Source organism: Engystomops pustulosus, chromosome 11, assembly GCF_040894005.1.
Source record: "Engystomops pustulosus chromosome 11, aEngPut4.maternal, whole genome shotgun sequence".
Taxonomy (NCBI): Eukaryota; Metazoa; Chordata; class Amphibia; order Anura; family Leptodactylidae; genus Engystomops; species Engystomops pustulosus.
Window position 1 is genome coordinate 86,332,779 of NC_092421.1, and position 20,655 is coordinate 86,353,433.

A 20,655-nucleotide genomic window follows, 5' to 3' on the forward strand; every position below is an offset into this window, starting at 1 on the left:
TGACTCCCCTGCTTGCTTGGGAATGGTCGTGGCTAGAGAATTCCAAGTGCTCCCGATTCTGCAGAGGATTAATAGTCTGTTCTTCACAGAGGTTCGCGGAAGCTGAAGATGCCTTCAAGATGGTGCTACAGTTGGATGAAGCTTGTCAAGAAGCTCTGAAAGAGATACACACATGTCAGGTGTTTCAGCTCATGGTAATTTGGCTTTTTTTATTGTCTTTGTATATCTGAAATGTATGCATTGTCAGCTGGGCTGAGGGGGAACCTGCAAATCTACCCTACAGAATTCATATATTCAAATATTATGGATTTTCCCCACAAATTTATAGATGTGTTGCATTAACTTATTTTTTACAAGATCTCTGCTTGCTTTAGTTACATCTTCCAAATGGCCATTCACTTCGGACTGTGTAGCTATTGGCTGACATCTATTTCTCCCAAAACATACCCCTCTCCAGATTAGGCTGAGCCTGCATCTGATCTGCTTGGGGAAAACTAGGAGTAACTGACAGTAAATTGGGAATAATACATGCCGAGCCATTCTTCGGTCCTTAAATAAGGTTTTCAGCTTAAATTGTAACTCTGATTTCATAATGATTTTTACCAAAGTGTCATATGTGATTCACCCTTTAAAAAAAACATAACAAATGCACATATTTTGTTGCTCAACCTATTTTTTCCAAAATCATGATATTTTTTGTTCAAAGCTGCTTGTAAGAAATCTTCCCCAGCAGCAGTGAAGTGGCCGGAGTCTATCTTCTTCCTGTCTTTGCTCTGAAGCTGAGCCAGTTACAAGCTTCCCTCACATCCTGATCATGCCTTATGTCCTCTCATAAAGTAATGTAGTAGTAAATCAAGTGAGATTCCTACAAGTAAATCCACAGGTTGTATATAGTGACTAGCCTGGCTGCTTTCTTTGCATGGAGTAACAGTGAGCATGGATTAAGTAGTAGAAGCCAACAGAGAAACGAGTACATAAAGTGTATAATCTTTGCTGTGTGAGCACTTGGGGTGTACAGCTACCCTGCTGTGTAGATATTGTGTGTGTGTGTGTAGAGCAAATAGAAGCAACAAAGAGAAAAATTAATCTGACACAATGTTGAATCCTTCAATTCTTCAATCCATTAAATATATATATATACATCGTATTATACAAGATTATCTGGCGTGTTTTGTGACTCAACAGCTCTTCTACAAAAAATGTGCTGAAAAATCTCACCTCGGCTTATACACGAGTCAATAAAACCAATAAACTTACAAACTCACTTCTGGTGTCCCCAATGCTCGCCGCGGCTCCTCTTCTGTCTTCTCTCATCTGTAACAGCCGGCAGAGCCGCAGCCATCTGCTCTGCTGGCCTGCGCACACTATGATGCGGCCGCTGATAGTATGTGCCGGCCAGCAGAGTGCATGGATGCGTCTCTGCCGACTATTACAGCAAAGAGAAGACAGAAGAGGAGCCGCGAGGAAGGAGACTGGCTGTCTATATACTACATGGGGTCTGGCAGTCTATATACTACATGGGGGCTTACTAAATAGTACATGGGGCTGGCTGGCTGTGTACTACAGGGGGCTGGCTTGCTATATAGTACATGGGGCTGGCTGGCTGTATACTACATGGGGCTGGTTGGCTGTATACTACATGGGGCTGGCTGGCTGTATACTACATGGGGCTGGCTGGCTGTATACTACATGGGGCTGGCTGGCTGTATACTACATGGGGCTGGCTGGCTGTATACTACATGGGGCTGGCTGGCTGTATACTACATGGGGCTGGCTGGCTGTATACTACATGGGGCTGGCTGGCTGTATACTAAAATGGGGGCTGGCTGGCTGTATGCTACAAGGGGCTGGCTGGCTGTATACCACATGGGGTTGGCTGGCTATATACTACATGGGGGATCGCTATATACTACATGGTGGCTGGCTGTATACTACATGGGGCTGGCTGTATACTACATGGGGGCTGGCTGTATACTACATGGGGGCTGGCTGGCTGTATACTACATGGGGGATCGCTATATACTACATGGTGGCTGGCTTTATACTACATGGGGCTGGCTGGCTGTATACTACATGGGGGCTGGCTGTATACTACATGGGGGCTGGCTTTATACTACATGGGGCTGGCTGGCTGTATACCACATGGGTGCTGGCTAGCTATATACTACAAGGGGCTGGCTGGCTGTATACCACATGGGGCTGGCTGGCTGTATACTACATGGGTACTACTTGGAGGCTGTTCCCATCCTCAGCTTATACTCGAGTCAATAGGTTTTACTAGTTTTTGGTGGTAAAATATGGGCCTCGGCTTATACTCGAGTATATATGGTAGGTTCTCTGATACCCATTAGGCATAAATCTTCATTTGGACCTGTCCTATTATTTGTATTATGATTATGTTTGAATTTTGATTTTGGATTTGCAAATATATATTTTGTAGTTTTTCTAAATAAAATATATATAGTCAACATTTATGTGTTAATTTGACACGCATGAGCCGGAAAGGCTCTAGGGATGTTACCAGAGCCCCTCTGTTCTCTGTCTTCACAGGCTTTTACACTGTCTCACCTTTTCCTGTTTCAGAACACGGTGGGATGGGGGAAGGGGGAGTGCTCCTGCACAGCATAACAGCCTGTGCAGCTGCAGCATGGAAGGGCTCTGGTAACGCCCCCAAAGCCCTTCTGGCTCATTAGTATTATTTTAAATTGAAAGCAAATATGTTTACACATGAATACCTTTTCTTTATTAGTGCTCATGTGGAGGGAGGTATTATACTATTATTTTAAAGCTAATTCTATGATTATTTCTCCGCTGTCTCTTTGCTCATATTTTCTATTCCAAATTGGCTGTAATTATTTATAGGAGTGAAAGCCGTGTTTTTTTTCTCTTGATAATTGTTATTGGTTGTCATGTTGTTTATAAAACTTGTTGTTGGCAATTTATGTTCTGCTGCGATTAAGAGCCATTAAGACACAAAACGCGTCAACTAATGTTGTGTAATAGGATGAATGCGAGTTTATAATGGATTGAAGAATAAAGGATTGAACTTCTAACACCGTTCTGGGGGAATTTTTCTATTCTGCCGGCTCCTCTGCTTTCCAGGCAGTTTCATTTGATGCACAGCACCAGCTATTCTTCAGTGATTATACAAGTGTATTGAGGAAGGGGCTAAGCCGTAGCGGGTGCCGGTCTGCAGAGGAAAGGCTTGGGTGCAGAGAGACAGAGGATGTTCTGCAGAATCACAGACTGGGATGAAGGGACTGCTGAGTATTAGTGGAGCCCCATGTATTATTTGCAGGAGACATCTGTATCCACAGATCTGCACAGACATTAGGCTCTCCTGCTAGTTTCCTATAGAGAGCATCATATGACTTCTGCCCTCCCTCCAGAATGAGCAGGGAGCAGTAGCTCCTCTCCTCCAGTTAGAATCCGTCCAGTTTGTTGTGTAAACAAGCTACAGTCTCACGGAGATAATCGTCACGGCCAGAGGAAACGGCTACTGCGGGGACAGGCTAAACTGAGGAGGATTGCAAAGAAACTGCTGGACATAGGTGATAATTGTAATTGGTAAAATTAGATATCTGAACAGTTCCATTCACTGACAATGAACAGAGATCTTTAAAACTGCAAAGCAATGAAAATAACTAATGTATATATGTAATAAAATCCAAAGCCCCTGTTAGGCTGGACACAAAGTATCTATTTTTGTTTTGTAAATAACGGAATCTCTCAGAACGTATAAGGAGTATTTTGCTTTTCTTTTTGTGAAGGATCAAGGTTTCACCGAGGGACAAAGCTTTCACCTGCTGGAAGAATACGGATCGGTGGCTGCTGTGATGGACGCCCCAATCTCTATTAAAGGTGATGTTCTAGACTCTTGCCACTTGTCAGGGTGTGGGGGCGGTACAGACGCGTTTCGCTCACTCTCCTCCTCCTTCTTCCCGGCAGTGTTGCGGGAGAACATGAAGCTGGATGAGCCGGGAGAAGAGGAGCTGCTCCTCCTAAGTGAATTGTGAGTGCAGCGGCACATCTGCTGCCTGGGGAAAGCTATAAATCTGCGTGGGCTGACACCAGCGTCTGAGCCTCTCCACAAGTATCTCACTTATGCAGATTGCCTTCCCTTTTTAATCTGGAGCTCAGGCGCGCATTTCACGGTTGGGTTCCTCCCTCAGCGTCTTCTCTGGGATATTATTGTAAAGTATTTTATGGGAATGTCTCTCGACAAGTGCGGCTCCTATTACCGGATCACATTCCGACAGTTTCTGTTACATCGGCTGCGGGGAGTTTTATTCTTTATCTACTTGTTAGAATGTATCTCGGCTCTACTACATCTACACAAAGATTCTATGGGGGAAACTTGTTACTTAAAGGAGTTTCCCATGAAAGAAAGTTCTCGAATTTCAATCCCCTAGTGATGTATCCCCACAAAATGTATCATTGTTAACACTTTGCTTTACAATGTTACTCAGTGTTATTGCTGTCTGATTATCACTGAGTGATAGGAGCTAAGAGTAAGATTCCAGAGTGTGAGCTGGACTCTCTGAGCAGACACTTCATGATTCCTCTGTGCTTTGAGATGCTGTGTGCTGACAATGTGCTTAGATTATCAGGCTACAGGGTTTATATACACTTATATTTAGCTGCTGATAATTCGCTAGTATCTCACACACAGAAAAAGGGAGATGTCATGGGATGAATATAAGACAATGACACTCTCAGCTCTGCAAATTGACCTAATCAATAAAACACAGATCTTTATAGCAGAGCTGACTCTATTTTATCTGCAGCTTGTAGAGTAAGTCTCTGGACACTGCTGTTTGCCAGCAGGAAGTGCCTGTGTCTGAGCTTGCCTTGTAATGCAGGGTTAGGGGCAGAGAGCACTGTACCGTGCAGATAGGAGAAGCTATTCATCAGAAGATTCCGACCACAGTCAAAAGATTTTTGGTCGTATCCAGGGACAAACAAAATTGTATACACAGGACTGATAGAGACAGGTTAGGATTAGATCTATGAAATGCTGCATTTTTGTTAATAACAGTGAATTAGAGAATGTGATATTTTGTTACCCTGAGTATATTTAAGAATCTTGTTTTCGTGGGAAAACCCCTTTAAAGGAAATATGCATTAAAATCCATCCTGATAAACCAGGGACATTACTCATAGATCCAATCACCGGGACTGTGGTATCTTCTTGACAGTAAGTTATAATATTGCTGCAAACTTACCTGCAGTCCTATGTAAAAGCATAGGGATAGAGAGGCACTGATGTCACATTTAATGGTGCCACATGCTGAAATCTCTTTCCCCAAATTCCTTATTAGTATTGGGATGCAGGGACTGAAACAAAACTGAACAAAACCATCTGCACATGTTCAGTGCATACTGCTATATACTTCCATATACATCTATATACTTCCATATACATCTATATACTTCCATATACTGATATATACATCTATATACTTCCATATACATCTATATACTTCCATATACATCTATATACTGATATACATCTATATACTTCTGTGCTGCACTGGGTACTATACTGTTGTATACCATTTTTTTTGTATACTATTGCTGTATTACAGCCTATTGTTTAACATTTTGCTGTATACTGTTCTACAGGACCCAGAACTGTTCATTGTGGGTAGGAAATGTAACGGACCAGATAACGGAAAAGCAGCTGTGGGATCTGTTCAAATGGTAAGAAAATTATAGCAGTTATATTCCTGTACATAGGGGGCAGTATTATAGTAGTTATATTCTTGTACATAGGGGGCGGTATTATAGTAGTTATATTCTTGTACATAGGGGGCAGTATTATAGTAGTTATATTCCTGTACACAGGGGGCAGTATTATAGTAGTTATATTCCGGGACATAGGGGCAGTATTATAGTAGTTATATTCTTGTACATAGGGGACAGTATTATAGTAGTTATATTCTTGTACATAGGGGACAGTATTATAGTAGTTATATTCCTGTACATAGGGGCAGTATTATAGTAGATATATTCTTGTACATAGGGGGCAGTATTATAGCAGTTATATTCTTGTACATAGGGGGCAGTATTATAGTAGTTATATTCCTGTACATAGGGGGCAGTATTATAGTAGTTATATTCTTGTACATAGGGGGGCAGTATTATAGCAGTTATATTCCTGTACATAGGGGGCAGTATTATAGTAGATATATTCCTGTACATAGGGGGCAGTATTATAGTAGTTATATTCCTGTACATAGGGGGCAGTATTATAGTAGTTATATTCTTGTACATAGGGGGGCAGTATTATAGCAGTTATATTCCTGTACATAGGGGGCAGTATTATAGTAGTTATATTCCTGTATATAGGGGGCAGTATTATAGTAGTTATATTCTTGTACATAGGGGGCAGTATTATAGTAGTTATATTCTTGTACATAGGGGACAGTATTATAGTAGTTATATCCCTGTACATAGGGGGCAGTATTATAGTAGTTATATTCTTGTACATAGGGGACAGTATTATAGTAGTTATATTCTTGTACATAGGGGACAGTATTATAGTAGTTATATCCCTGTACATAGGGGGCAGTATTATAGTAGTTATATTCCGGGACATAGGGGCAGTATTATAGTAGTTATATTCCTGTACATAGGGGGCAGTATTATAGTAGTTATATTCTTGTACATAGGGGACAGTATTATAGTAGTTATATTCTTGTACATAGGGGACAGTATTATAGTAGTTATATTCCTGTACACAGGGGGCAGTATTATAGTAGTTATATTCCGGGACTTAGGGGCAGTATTATAGTAGTTATATTCCTGTACATAGGGGGCAGTATTATAGTAGTTATATTCTTGTACATAGGGGGCAGTATTATAGTAGTTATATTCTTGTACATAGGGGGCAGTATTATAGTAGTTATATTCCTGTACATAGGGGGCAGTATTATAGTAGTTATATTCCTGTACAAAGGGGGCAGTATTATAGTAGTTATATTCTTGTACATAGGGGGCAGTATTATAGTAGTTATATTCTTGTACATAGGGGGCAGTATTATAGTAGTTATATTCCTGTACATAGGGGGCAGTATTATAGTAGTTATATTCCTGTACATAGGGGGCAGTATTATAGTAGTTATATCTTGTACATAGGGGGCAGTATTATAGTAGTTATATTCTTGTACATAGGGGGCAGTATTATAGTAGTTATATTCTTGTACATAGGGGGCAGTATTATAGTAGTTATATTCCTGTACATAGGGGGCAGTATTATAGTAGTTATATTCTTGTACATAGGGGGTAGTATTATAGTAGTTATATTCTTGTACATAGCGGGCAGTATTGTAGTAGTTATATTCTTGTACATAGGGGGCAGTATTATAGTAGTTATATTCTTGTACATAGGGGGCAGTATTATAGTAGATATATTCTTGTACATAGGGGGCAGTATTATAGTAGTTATATTCCTGTACATAGGGGGCAGTATTATAGTAGTTATATCCCTGTACATAGTGGGCAGTATTATAGTAGTTATATTCCTGTACATAGGGGGCAGTATTATAGTAGTTATATCCCTGTACATAGTGGGCAGTATTATAGTAGTTATATACTTGTACATAGGGGGCAGTATTATAGTAGTTATATTCCTGTACATAGGGGGCAGTATTATAGTAGTTATATTCCTGTACATAGGGGGCAGTATTATAGTAGTTATATTCCTGTACACAGGGGGCAGTATTATAGTAGTTATATTCCGGGACATAGGGGCAGTATTATAGTAGTTATATTCCTGTACATAGGGGGCAGTATTATAGTAGTTATATTCCTGTACATAGGGGGCAGTATTATAGTAGTTATATTCTTGTACATAGGGGGCAGTATTATAGTAGTTATATTCCTGTACATAGGGGGCAGTATTACAGTAGTTATATTCCTGTACATAGGGGGCAGTATTATAGTAGTTATATTCCTGTACATAGGGGGCAGTATTATAGTAGTTATATTCCTGTACATAGGGGGCAGTATTATAGTAGTTATATTCTTGTACATAGGGGGCAGTATTATAGTAGTTATATTCTTGTACATAGCGGGCAGTATTATAGTAGTTATATTCTTGTACATAGGGGGCAGTATTATAGTAGATATATTCTTGTACATAGGGGGCAGTATTATAGTAGTTATATTCCTGTACATAGGGGGCAGTATTATAGTAGTTATATCCCTGTACATAGTGGGCAGTATTATAGTAGTTATATACTTGTACATAGGGGGCAGTATTATAGTAGTTATATTCTTGTACATAGCGGGCAGTATTATAGTAGTTATATTCCTGTACATAGGGGGCAGTATTATAGTAGTTATATCTTGTACATAGGGGGCAGTATTATAGTAGTTATATTCCTGTACATAGGGGGCAGTATTATAGTAGTTATATCTTGTACATAGGGGGCAGTATTATAGTAGTTATATTCCTGTAAATAGGGGGCAGTATTATAGTAGTTATATTCTTGTACATAGCGGGCAGTATTATAGTAGTTATATTCCTGTACATAGGGGGCAGTATTATAGTAGTTATATACTTGTACATAGGGGGCAGTATTATAGTAGTTATATTCTTGTACATAGGGGGCAGTATTATAGTAGTTATATTCTTGTACATAGGGGGCAGTATTATAGTAGTTATATCCCTGTACATAGTGGGCAGTATTATAGTAGTTATATTCCTGTACATAGGGGGCAGTATTATAGTAGTTATATCCCTGTACATAGGGGGCAGTATTATAGTAGTTATATCTTGTACATAGGGGGCAGTATTATAGTAGTTATATTCCTGTACATAGGGGGCAGTATTATAGTAGTTATATCTTGTACATAGGGGGCAGTATTATAGTAGTTATATTCTTGTACATAGGGGGCAGTATTATAGTAGTTATATTCCTGTACATAGGGGGCAGTATTATAGTAGTTATATTCTTGTACATAGGGGGCAGTATTATAGTAGTTATATTCTTGTAAATAGAGGGCAGTATTATAGTAGTTATATTCCTGTACATAGGGAGCAGTATTATAGTAGTTATATTCCTGTACATAGGGAGCAGTATTATAGTAGTTATATTCCTTGTACATAGGGGGCAGTATTATAGTAGTTATATTCCTGTACATAGGGGGCAGTATTATAGTAGTTATATTCTTGTACATAGGGGGCAGTATTATAGTAGTTATATTCCTGTACATAGGGGGCAGTATTATAGTAGTTATATTCCTGTACATAGGAGGCAGTATTATAGTAGTTATATTCCTGTACATAGGGGGCAGTATTATAGTAGTTATATTCCTGTACATAGGGGGCAGTATTATAGTAGTTATAGTCTTGTACATAGGGGGCAGTATTATAGTAGTTATATTCCTGTACATAGGGGGCAGTATTATAGTAGTTATATTCTTGTACATAGCGGGCAGTATTATAGTAGTTATATTCCTTTACATAGTTTTTTTTTTTTTTTCTGTTTTACTGATGTCCTTTTTATATCCAGTTCCCTTGCATGCACACACACATATATAAAAAATAATTATAATTTTTCTATATATATTTTTATTTTTTGCTAAATTTTATCTTTATGCTCCATTGCACTAGATGTGTAATTTTCCAGTTAGTGAGGAGATACCTGTAAGCTCCGGGGAGTCTCGGCTCCGTTTCATTAACTCTGTTTGCTTCTGATAATTAGCGGAGTTGTTATGTGATCCTGTGAAGCATCTCTGTGCACCAGCGGTCAGCGGACCCTCGCTGCTAATGGATGGGGACACCTCCGCCCTTCCATAGCGCTGAAGCTGCAATCAAATATAATTCTTGGATTTTAATCCTTCTTACGGTCCTATTGTTGGTTTTAATATGTTGCGTGCTCCTTTGGATCTATACTGCTACCATTGGTGGCCCATACAAGTCAATGGTATAAATGGCTTGGTCCAAGATTACGTGATTCATATGTGCAGCAGTTTTCCAAAAAATAAAAAAATGCACACAAGAGGAGGAAAAAATTAAATCAATAATGTACATGTGTACAATATATTGTATATATTATTGTGTATATGATGAATATTGTGTTTCTAATTTTTAATTTTATTTTTTTTAAAGTTATGGCGAAATTCATAGCATTCGAGTCCTTGCTGAAAGATTTTGCGCGTTTGTTAACTTCACGTGCCCCATCGCGACAGCCCGAGCCCTGGAGGCATTACAGGTAAGATGGGAATCTGTAATACTTCCTGTAGCATATACATAGCCTAATAGCATAACCAGTAAGATCAGAGAATGGGGCGAGCTTAGCTGTTAATGGACCCCCGAGAGGCCGTGGGGGTGGGGGGGGCAGATGTGTGGGACATAGGACCACCTTGGCCAAACCGGCCTCAAAGCTGTGATTCTGATAAAAGGAGGATATTTTACCAGTGAATATTTCGAACGCTTCCAGTTTTATACAATTGTAATAAATTAAAATGTAATAAATATACAGAACAATTTTTATTTTTATTTTCTATTGAATATTATTTTGTTTTATGATTATTAGATACTGCATTAATTTTTTTCCTTATTAATTATAGATATTTTTTCTAAATTTTTTAGTATTTTAATGCCATTTTTTTTTAAAGAATATTTTTATTAAATTCTTCTCAAATGATCAGATTATTACTAATATTCTGTATTTCTAAAAGCCAGAACTGCAGGGAATTTTATTTAGTTTTTTTAGCTGTTATTTTGCCTGCAGATTTTTTTTTTTTTTTTCTAAAAATGGACGGCGGAGATTAGAGTTTGTTTTTTGCTTCCACCAACAGGGAAAAGAAGTGGAGAACACAAAGTTAGTGATTCGGTACCCAGACAAGCCTCATCGCCTCTTGGCTGCCAGCAGCTCAGGAGCACAGAGCAAGGCGGCTGCAGCAAAGTAAGTGTAACCCTGCGAGTACCTACCTGCAGCAGCGCATTCCCCATCTGCGGCACATGGTCTGTCCATTCTTATCTGGGTAAATAAGGAATATCCAACATTGTGAGAATCTAGATTATAAAGGCACATTGTAATTTTAGCTTTACTTGTCCCTTTCTGATTTTGAGAAAGCTGGGTGACCACAAGTGGTTGTCCATTGCTGCTGCCACGAGGGTTGTCATCCATGTTTCCAGGAATCATTAAAAGGGCTTGTCCAGAGGTGAAATAAGAACAGCGCCACTCCTGACCATGGTCCTCGCTGGTATTGCTGCTCAGCTCTTAGAGAGGAATGGGGCTTAGGTGCAATACCACGCACCGCCTAATCTATGTTAACCCCTTCCTATGCCGGTTGCAGTAGTGATGGCGCAACACTTAGTCGTTAGACCTTGAGATGTGACATTTGGAATCGGGCCGCGCCAGTCTGCCCTCTGATTGATTTGTAATTGTCTGTTTCCTGCTGCTGCTAATGACGGCTCCGGAGGTGCGACATCTTCCTCCTAATAATATTAGTATAAGGCGCGTCTCCCCGTGGCCTGCGCCCGGTGCCTGCCATTAATATGCTGCAGTGTAATCATCCACCATGTGTTCCTCATCCTCCCGGCTCGAGCTGATTGCTTTCTCTCCTTAATTCTGCCGCCCGAGCAGTCGGCTCGTGAACCGGCAACTAGAATGTGCCAGGGGGCAGGCGCCCGCTATCAATATTTAATAATCGCTGAACTGCGCCGACCCAAACTGCTGCTGCTGCTGAAACAAAAGAGAGAAGAAACGTTCTCCCCGGCTACAAGCTCAGAGTAACATGGAGAGTATTGTCACTGCATTCATCCATACGGAATCCGAGGACCTTAAAGGGATTTTGTCCCTACAGAATTGCTCTCCTTGTAGGGTAGCAGCCCAAGAGAGCTGTGTAATCTTACCTGTGTGTTGTAGTAGCAGGGCTGGGGGGGTATAGATTCTCTAAATGTTTTGTAGGTGGGTGAGTTGTCCCAGAGCCTCTTCCCTTTTGCTCCAAGTAAGAAGTGTAGAAAGCTTCTGGTTAAGCACTACAGCACTCGTACAGAGTGAAAGCAGTGCAGTGCAGTGGGCTAAGGGCACAGCAGTGTTTTTTTAAGTGCTCTGTGGGTTTGTCCCCACACTGCTGTGTTCTTGGTTCTCTGTATTAAATAGCACCAGGGCTCATTCCTTTTGCTCTGATTACTATTTGTGGAATGCTTCTGGTTAAACACTGCAGCAATCATACTGTGTGAAAGCAGTACAGTGCAGAGGGCTAAGAGCACAGCAGTGATTCTCTTAAGGCTCTGTGGGTTTGTCCACACACTGCTGTGTTCTAGGTTATCTGTATTGTTCTGTAAGTTTGTTTCTGCCTAAATTGCCATGTTGGCACTTTGGGAAAAGCTAATGGTTTTTGGGTCTCACTTTGGGCACTCGATCTCTAAAAGGTTCTCCATCACTGCACTACAGCAATTGTACAGTACAGGATAGTGGGCTAGGAGTGATTCTCTAAAGGCTCTGTGGGTTTGTCCACACGCTGCTGTGTTCTAGGTTATCTGTATTGTTTTGAATGCTTCTGGTTAAACACTACAGCAATCGTACAGTACAGTATAGTGGGCTAGGAGTGATTCTCTAAATGCTCCGTGGATATGTCCTCTGACTGCCGTGTTCTTGGTTCTGTGTTCTGCTGCTTCAGGGCCACTTCCCTTTGTTCTAAGAACCATAAGTTGCAGGCTTATGGTTGAACACTACAGCAGTCATGTAGAGTGAAAGTAGTTCATTGCAGAGAACTAGGAGCACAGCAGTGTGAGGAAGCTACAATCCTGACCGAACACAAAGCTATGATTAAACTGCTCTTATATTTTGCTAAATTTTGCTAATTTGTTTCAATTTTGTAACGAGATGCCGTATCTTAACAATACTCCACCTTTTTTGGAATCTGAGAATCCTACACATGACAACTTCTATTGCATGCAACAAACCCCTCCCCCCACCTTCTCTGACATCACTTCCTGCTCTTCAGCTATTGGCAGAAATCGCTCCTCGAGGATTTCCTGCCTTGTCCGGCCCATTTCCCTGATTATAATTCGGGGTTCACGTCCGCAGTTGCTTTTCTCTCCATCATTTAAAATCCCATAATATAAAGCAATAAAATGATTTTCATTTATATTTTTTTTTACCCTTTTTAAAATTTTTTTAGCACTAAAAAGAAAGTTGCGTCGAAGACCAGGGAATGTTTCTACTGGAGACTGAACGGCTGCAGACTGGGTGACAAATGCTGCTTCCGACACGTCCCAGAGAACAAAGGGGCGGACCGAAAACCACGGAAAAGCTAATCCACGTGACTGGGGAGGAGCAGGAGGCGGAGCTGAAGGAACGTGATCCAAGTGCAATTTATGAAAACCGATGGACAGAAGATATCGGGTTCTACGTCTTGGATGCCTTGTTACTCTGCCGTCTATCATCTCCCGTTTCTCGCTCGGAGTTCTCTTTGGTAAATCATGAGAGCGGCAGATTGAAGCCTGGGGCACGCAGTAGACTCCCCCCCTCCGTGCCAACCGCTACCCACCAGAGGGGGCGGGGTTCTGGGGTAATGCAGACCTGTTACACAGCTCGGCAGCAGTGCAGAGCCTCATGCAGTATTTTACACTGGGGTGGAATTGCATAACTGATAACAAACTAACATAGGCCAATCCCTGAGGACCTTATTGGTCAGTTTAGGGTTTTTAACATTTTTTTTTTGGAAAGCTATAAAAAAAATTTTTTCTTTCCCACAACTAGTATATTGCATAATATAATAATTTTTTGTTTATGCTACTGGATTTTTTTCTTTGAGCATTTGTGGATCTGTTTTGTAAAAAAAAAAAAAAAAAACATTTATATTTAATTATTTTATTTAACAAAAAAAAACGTTTTTGTTCCCACTTTTATGCTTTTTAAAACAATACAAAGGTTGTTCTTTGTTATTTATTTTTTTACGTTCAGGCGTTACCATGAACAGATCACCCCCCCCCCCCCTTTACTTTTTTTACAATTTTTTCTAATTATAGGGTTTTTTTTCTTTTAATTTTTGTGCAGTGAGCCATTATTGTAAGCTATTTTTTTTATTACTAATTTTTTTTTTTTTTTTAATTCTTTCTGCTATTTCACAATTTTATTTTTTTCTATTTTTTTCTACAGCTATTTTATCACCGGTTTTCTCTGATTTACTTTTTTTGCAATTTCTTTTAGGTCACAATTGTGTGTTCAAAGTTTTCTACGATTTATCACTGTTTCTTCGTGTTTTTAATTCTAAACTAATTAGTTAATACTCGCATCCATCATGAGATACCGGTTCTAAATGCTATACGATTCCTTAGGTCAAGGAGGAAACTGAACTTTTGGAGGTTTTGACGATGCGGGCGTACAGGCCACGCACGTTGCACCGCCGATTCTGGGAAGTATGTAAATAATTTTTAAAGTAGGATAAGGAAAACTTTTCCTCAGTGCTGCCTTGTAAGGCAGCTCCCTATACATCAAGCATGACTTCCAAGAAGCCTTATGACTTGATGCGGGAGAACAAACCTAGCCAGTATATCAATTCCAAATGGAACAGTCCTGTTTCACTGTCTTTGCATCTCGTCAGTACAGTGTAGGGAGCTAGTTTAGCTGAGCGAGAGGCTGGAGAAAAGACTTTGGAGTGAGAGTTTGCCTTACGAAGACTTTGTCATTTAATGGCGCCTTGCAGACGTGTGGAGATTTACAACCATTGATGCTCCACTGGAGGATTCTGGGAAATATGCAGATACATTTTGCATGAATGGGATAAGGAAAACATTGCCTCTTGACTTCCTAGAAAGGCAGCTCCCTATACATCAAGCATAGCTTCCAGGAAGCCTAATTAAATTATATGGGATAATAGAGATCCCCAACTGTAGACAGCACTGTATCAATGTGTTATTATCTCATCAGTACAGTGTAGGGAACTGGTTTGCTATGACAGAGGCCGGTGGAAGAAGTTTTTTTCTACCTTTTCAAGGTAACACTCAATTCCTTAGTTATTTATACTAGAAATAAATTGACAGCTGGGTTTAAACAACTCTGGGCGTGTCCTTTTTAATAGTCCAATCACTGAATGACACGCCCATTTGACAGTTTTAATTATATTTGATAAATGTATCATTTTTTTACTAGTATAAAATTAAGGAACGGCGAAGTCTTCTAAGAACTGTTGGAGAAAGCAGGTATCTAGTGAGAAGATGAGGTCCTCCTTGTATACATTGTGGGGTCACCTAGAACTAATCCTCAGTTATGCAATTTCATTGCCTCGGTCTGGAACATGGAGTAAGGAGCCTTAGTCTGCAAGAACTTACCCAATCTCCATATTTGGAAACCGTAGAGCGCTGGATCGGTCACCGGACCTCAGGCGCGGATCTCCTTCTCTGGAATTTAAAAAAAAATTAAAAATAAAGTGTAATTGTTGCGGCCCGGCAAACGCCGCATGTGAACTGCGACTAACCCGGACCAAAAAAAAAAAAGAAAAGTTGTGGACGTTGCTGTCTGGGGAAGGGCTCCCGTCTAGGCCTTCCTGTCCATGTGCCTTATTTTATATTGATTTCCTTCTATTTTTAACCCTTGGAATACTCACACTGTATTACTGACCTGTTTACATGGCTTTGTGGTTTTTGTTTAGGCAATTGGTGAAGATTGTCAAAAAATTTTCAAAAACTGCAGTCTGTGTCGTATAATGTAACGGGATGCGGAGGTTAAACTCTTTTATGTGAAATCTGTTGTTCTTCACGGTATATAATTTATTCTAGAGCCTTTGGTGTCGTTTTATGCATTGTACAAATGGCGCCGATTTACTGTTTTTATTGTATTATTTTAATTCCTTTTATGGCAATTTTAGTCATGATGGACCATAATGCATTGCTCACCGATGTCCAGGAAGTTGAGATATAGGATGCTGTGTGCCTAGGTTCCCATATAGGTGGAGCTTTAATTAAAGGCAATGTCCCTTAGTTTCAATATATAAAAACTGTAATACTCTGACTATAAACACAGGGATGTTGGGAAGAGTATGGGTATGGCATAGAGTATGTACGGAAAGTAGTCACACCCTTTAAATTTTTCACTCTTTGTTTTATTGCAGCAAATTGGTGAGATCCAAAAAAGTTCTATTTTTTGCTCATTAATGTGCTCTCTGCCCGCCAGAAATGTAGACATTTTGCTAATTTATTAAACAAGAAAACCTGAAATATCCCCCCAGTGATAGGATAGATCTTGGGGTTCTGCTTTACCTCTCTCACCAGGGCTCTTCTCCCATGATTGTTTGGTTGGACTGCCAGGTCGAGGAAGCGTGGTGCTCATCACAAACTTCTACCATTTAAGGCCACCGTGCTCTTAGGAACCTTGAGTGTTGCAGAAATTCTTTTTTTAACCTTGGTCAGATCTGTGCCTTGCTACAATTCTGTCTCTGAGCTCCTTGGGCAGTTCCTTAGACCTTGGTGTGAGGTCTTATATAGACAGGTGTGCGCCTTTACTGATCTAGTCCAATAAATATAATTATACACAGCTGGACTCCAGTGAATGAGTAGAACCATCTCAAGGAGGATCAGAATAAAATGGACAGCAAATGGTCTGAATACTTATGACCATGTGATATTTCAGTTTTTCTTGTTTAATAAAGTGTCGGTTAATGAGCAAAAAAAAAAATACTTTTTTGATCTTATGCAATGAAACAAAGAACAAACAATTTAACGGGGGCTGAATATTTTCCATATTTTTTTTTTTCTTTTTTTCAAAAAGCATCATAGATCTCGACTTCCTTTGAATCACAAAGAAACTTCTGCGGTACATTCACACATGGCAGATTTATATATCAGAATTCAGAATTTGCAAAGCATTGGGAATTTTGTTGTTAGGACAAGATTGTTATGAAGATTATTCCATTTTGTGTGTGGGGGGGGGGATGGGTTGTTCGTCAGATTCCGCCCCCTGCTCAAGATGATATACGCTGACTACTTGGAGGTAAGAGAAATGTCTTGACTGTTTTTGGACCCGTCTTGATAAAGTCGTTGGTTATCCATCCATCTTCTGACACCTTTGCTTATTCTCCCACCCAGTTAAGAGCTGCATTCACCTAATTAAGTACATTGTTGCATCTACAAAGTTTGGCCCTGTTTAATTAGTCTCAAAATTATTGTTTTTACTCAGTTATAATGTTTATGGATGAAAAGTTCCCTGATTTGGCTGCAGATTTGTTATATAATGCAGGAACTTGAGTTGGTTTTCTAAGAAAAAAAAAAAAATCCCTTATAACAATTTGCCGCCCCCTAAAAGCCCAGATTATTTATGGCTGTTTGTGTAATAAACCTTTACTATCATATGGACTCCCTACCAATCACCCCCAACTGGGTTTTGGAGACAGTATTTCTGGAGGAATTTTTTAACAATGTTTGGAATTTTTCAGATTTTTAGGGTGTGGACTTTTTTATATGGTAACTTTATGGCAGTATTTAGCATCCATATTATCTGCAATATTCGCCCCTATGTGTCCCTTTAGGACTTTTAAATCCAGGTTTACAATTTTTTTAAAAAAATGTCAAAAATCAAAATTGAATTATATATTTTTTTCTTGAGGACAAACCAAATCCACCCCAGTACTAAATTTAAAAAAAATCTGACTACATCTGACTACATCTGGTCTCTAGCCACAAGCTTGGTACTAATTATATAACCAGTGATCTGTGGGTTGGTGGATAGAGACCTAGTGCTGCTGAGGCTCACTGTTACCCCTCCTCATATAACTTTCTATAACCAGTGATCTATGTATTGGTGGATGGAGACCTAGCGCCACTGTGACTCGCTGCTCTTCCTTCACTTTCCATAAACTTAATGTAAAGTTCTCTATGGAGAGGGGTAGCAGTGAGTCACAGCAGCTAGGACTCTATCCACTAACTCATAGTACACTGATTACATAGTAGTCTATGGAGAGGGAAGGGCAGCAGTGAGTCACAGCAGCTAGATCTACATTCACCAAGTCATAATGCACTGATTAGATAGCAGTCTATGGAGAGGGAAGGGCAGTCACAGCAGCTAGATCTACATTCACCAAGTCATAATGCACTGATTAGATAGCAGTCTATGGAGAGGGAAGGGCAGCAGTGAGTGACAACAGCTAGGTCTACATTCACCAGCTTATAGAGTACTTATTACATGAAGTCTATGGAAAGTGGAGGAGAAGCAGTGAGTCACAGCAGCTTGGTCTTCATTTACCAATTCATAGATCCCTGGTTATATAAAGTTCTATAGACAGGGAAGGGCAGCAGTGAGTCATGGCAGCTAGATCTCCATCCACCAAGTCATAATGCGAGGATTAGATAGCAGACTATGGAGAGGGAAGGGCAGCAGTGGTCACAGCAGCTAGATCTACATTCACCAAGTCATAATGCGCTGATTACATAGAAGTCTATGGAAAAGGAAGGGCAGCAGTGAGTCACAGCAGCTAGATCTACATTCATCAACTTATAGTGCACTGATTTACAGAGCAGTCTATGGAGACAGAAGGGCAGCAGTGAGTCACAGCAGCTAGGTCTCCATCCACCAGTTGATAGAGGACTCAAAATTCTGAATGGTCAGTCTTACTCCTCACATGCGCACCCTTGATTACTGATTATCCAGTGTCTGTTAAGAACACTATAAAGGTCACCTAATTGAATGTTGCTGCCCTGGCTGATACATAACCAGTATGAATGTTAGCATTGTGTTTCCAGGAGTTGCATTCTTCTGAAAACAGCGCCACAGCAGTCCCTGGGTTGTGTCTGGTATTACATCCCATCTTTCTTGAAGTGATTGGAGCTGAGCTTTAATACCATACATCTGCATACATCTGAAGATATAGATGTAGCAGAGCTCAGTATGTCGCAGCAGATTTACACTATAAGGCTTTGAATGCAGTACAATAAAGGGTGCTTGGTACATCCGCTGCATTATTTAAAGGGATTGTGCAGAATTTGAAAAAAACATGGCTGCTTTATTACAAAACAGCGCCACCCCTCGCTATGGGTAGTGTCTGGTATTGCAGCTCAGCTCTAGGTTTTACCATAATCTAGGGACATCTGTGTTGCTGGTTTAAGAACGTGGCCTCCGTGGACATCTGTTCTCCTCCCTGTGGCAGTGTAATCTGTAGTGTTAGTCTCCATCTAATGCAGTGCAGGAGCATCAGCTCAAAAGCCTCCAAGCTCTGTCCCCATTTATATTGTAATGTCATATATTAACTACTATTTTTTTTTGTAGTGGGGGGAAAAATACTATTAGTGGGGGAAAAAAAATTTGGAATTTTTAGGATTGTTTTCCTATACTAGATTTCTCCTGCGCTTTGCCAAGTCACCACTAGATGGCAGAATCACACACTTCTTGAATCATTCAAAAATTCACATAATTTTTCTTTCTGATTCTTGAAAAAAAAAAAAAATGTTGTCACCTGTTTGTCTTCGTGCCATCACTACTGTATGTTCTACCATGGGGGGGGGGGGGGGGGATAGGGGGGCAGCGGACCCTCCAGCTTTATGATGTCACTTGTTGTTTGAGCCTCTGATTGTATTTTTTATGCTATTTGTGTACGGATTGCGAATGTTATTTATACGTCTTCATTCTTGTGATTAGACCTTTCTCGGGAATGAAAGGAATGAGGAATAATAGTGTTTTTTTTTCCTTGTAAATAAATCTTTTACCTGTGACTTTTTATTGTGACAATGTGCAGCACGCGTGGCGGGATATACGTGGCACAGCGGGAGGGGGAACAAGTGTTATAAATAAGTTGTTATTACATCTAGAAATAATAATAATAGTAATAATTGTAACTTTGCAGCTTCTTTGTGAAGGTTACTTTAGGCAGAATTTGTAAAATTGAATCTTATCGGGTAATGTTGGTTTTTTCAGGAGGTTGTTTCGGCGCCAAATACTCACAAGTATTAAATGATAAACTTAGAGTTCCTTTATTGGGTAAGACGCGTTTCTTACCCAATAAAGGAACTCTAAGTTTATCATTTAATACTTGTGAGTATTTGGCGCCGAAACAACCTCCTGAAAAAACCAACATTACCCGATGATGCATGCTCCATAGACGCCTACTGCTACGGAGACCAGGAAGGCTGCCAGACTCCTATTCATATTTCATAACGTCTTTTAACGTGTTGTACCGGACGTACAACCAAAAAAGGTGAGTGGAACTAATCTTGCTAAAAAAACTCACACACCGAAAACAGATCTCACACATGTGGCGCCTGCATTGTCCTTCTTCTTTTTCCTAAAATTGAATCTTAGGCACTTATAGGGCGGTACTTAGTTCCTCGGGGGTGGGGCTTTTCCTGACACTGCTGTGCACTTATCACTCAGCATTGAACCGCACCACAGCCCCTCCCTTCTCTGTGTGACTACTGAGGTATTAAGTCAGAATCATGGAGCAGCTTTTATTCAGTGAGACTTAATGCCAAGTACTGGCTGGACAGAGCACAGCAGTGTGAGGACACACTCCAGTGAACTTGTAAAAGCTACAATCCAAGAATAAAAAAATATATATTTCACAGTCCTGCTGCTACTAACAACATATACAAAGGTATACTAAACCAACATGAGGAGAGAAAAAGAACTGGAGCGCACATGCACACATCACACAACGATCTCCTGCCGCTCGGCGACATTATATAACCAACTCGAAGTTCTTAGT

The 20,655-nt window shown here is 40.1% G+C and overlaps 1 protein-coding gene across 1 annotated transcript in view; it reads left to right on the top strand.

Moving 5' to 3' along the window:
• Positions 1–19,453, top strand: part of LOC140106745 (uncharacterized) — an 84,353-nt gene extending 64,900 nt beyond the window's left edge. Inside the window, exons 9-15 of the mRNA XM_072131364.1 lie at positions 90–194; positions 3,771–3,861; positions 3,949–4,012; positions 5,626–5,703; positions 10,121–10,223; positions 10,813–10,919; positions 13,147–19,453. Of these exons, the coding sequence (XP_071987465.1) occupies positions 90–194; positions 3,771–3,861; positions 3,949–4,012; positions 5,626–5,703; positions 10,121–10,223; positions 10,813–10,919; positions 13,147–13,282 (684 nt within the window). The 3' untranslated portion in view covers positions 13,283–19,453. The remainder of the gene's footprint in view (positions 1–89; positions 195–3,770; positions 3,862–3,948; positions 4,013–5,625; positions 5,704–10,120; positions 10,224–10,812; positions 10,920–13,146) is intronic.
• Positions 19,454–20,655: the final 1,202 nt, after the last annotated feature.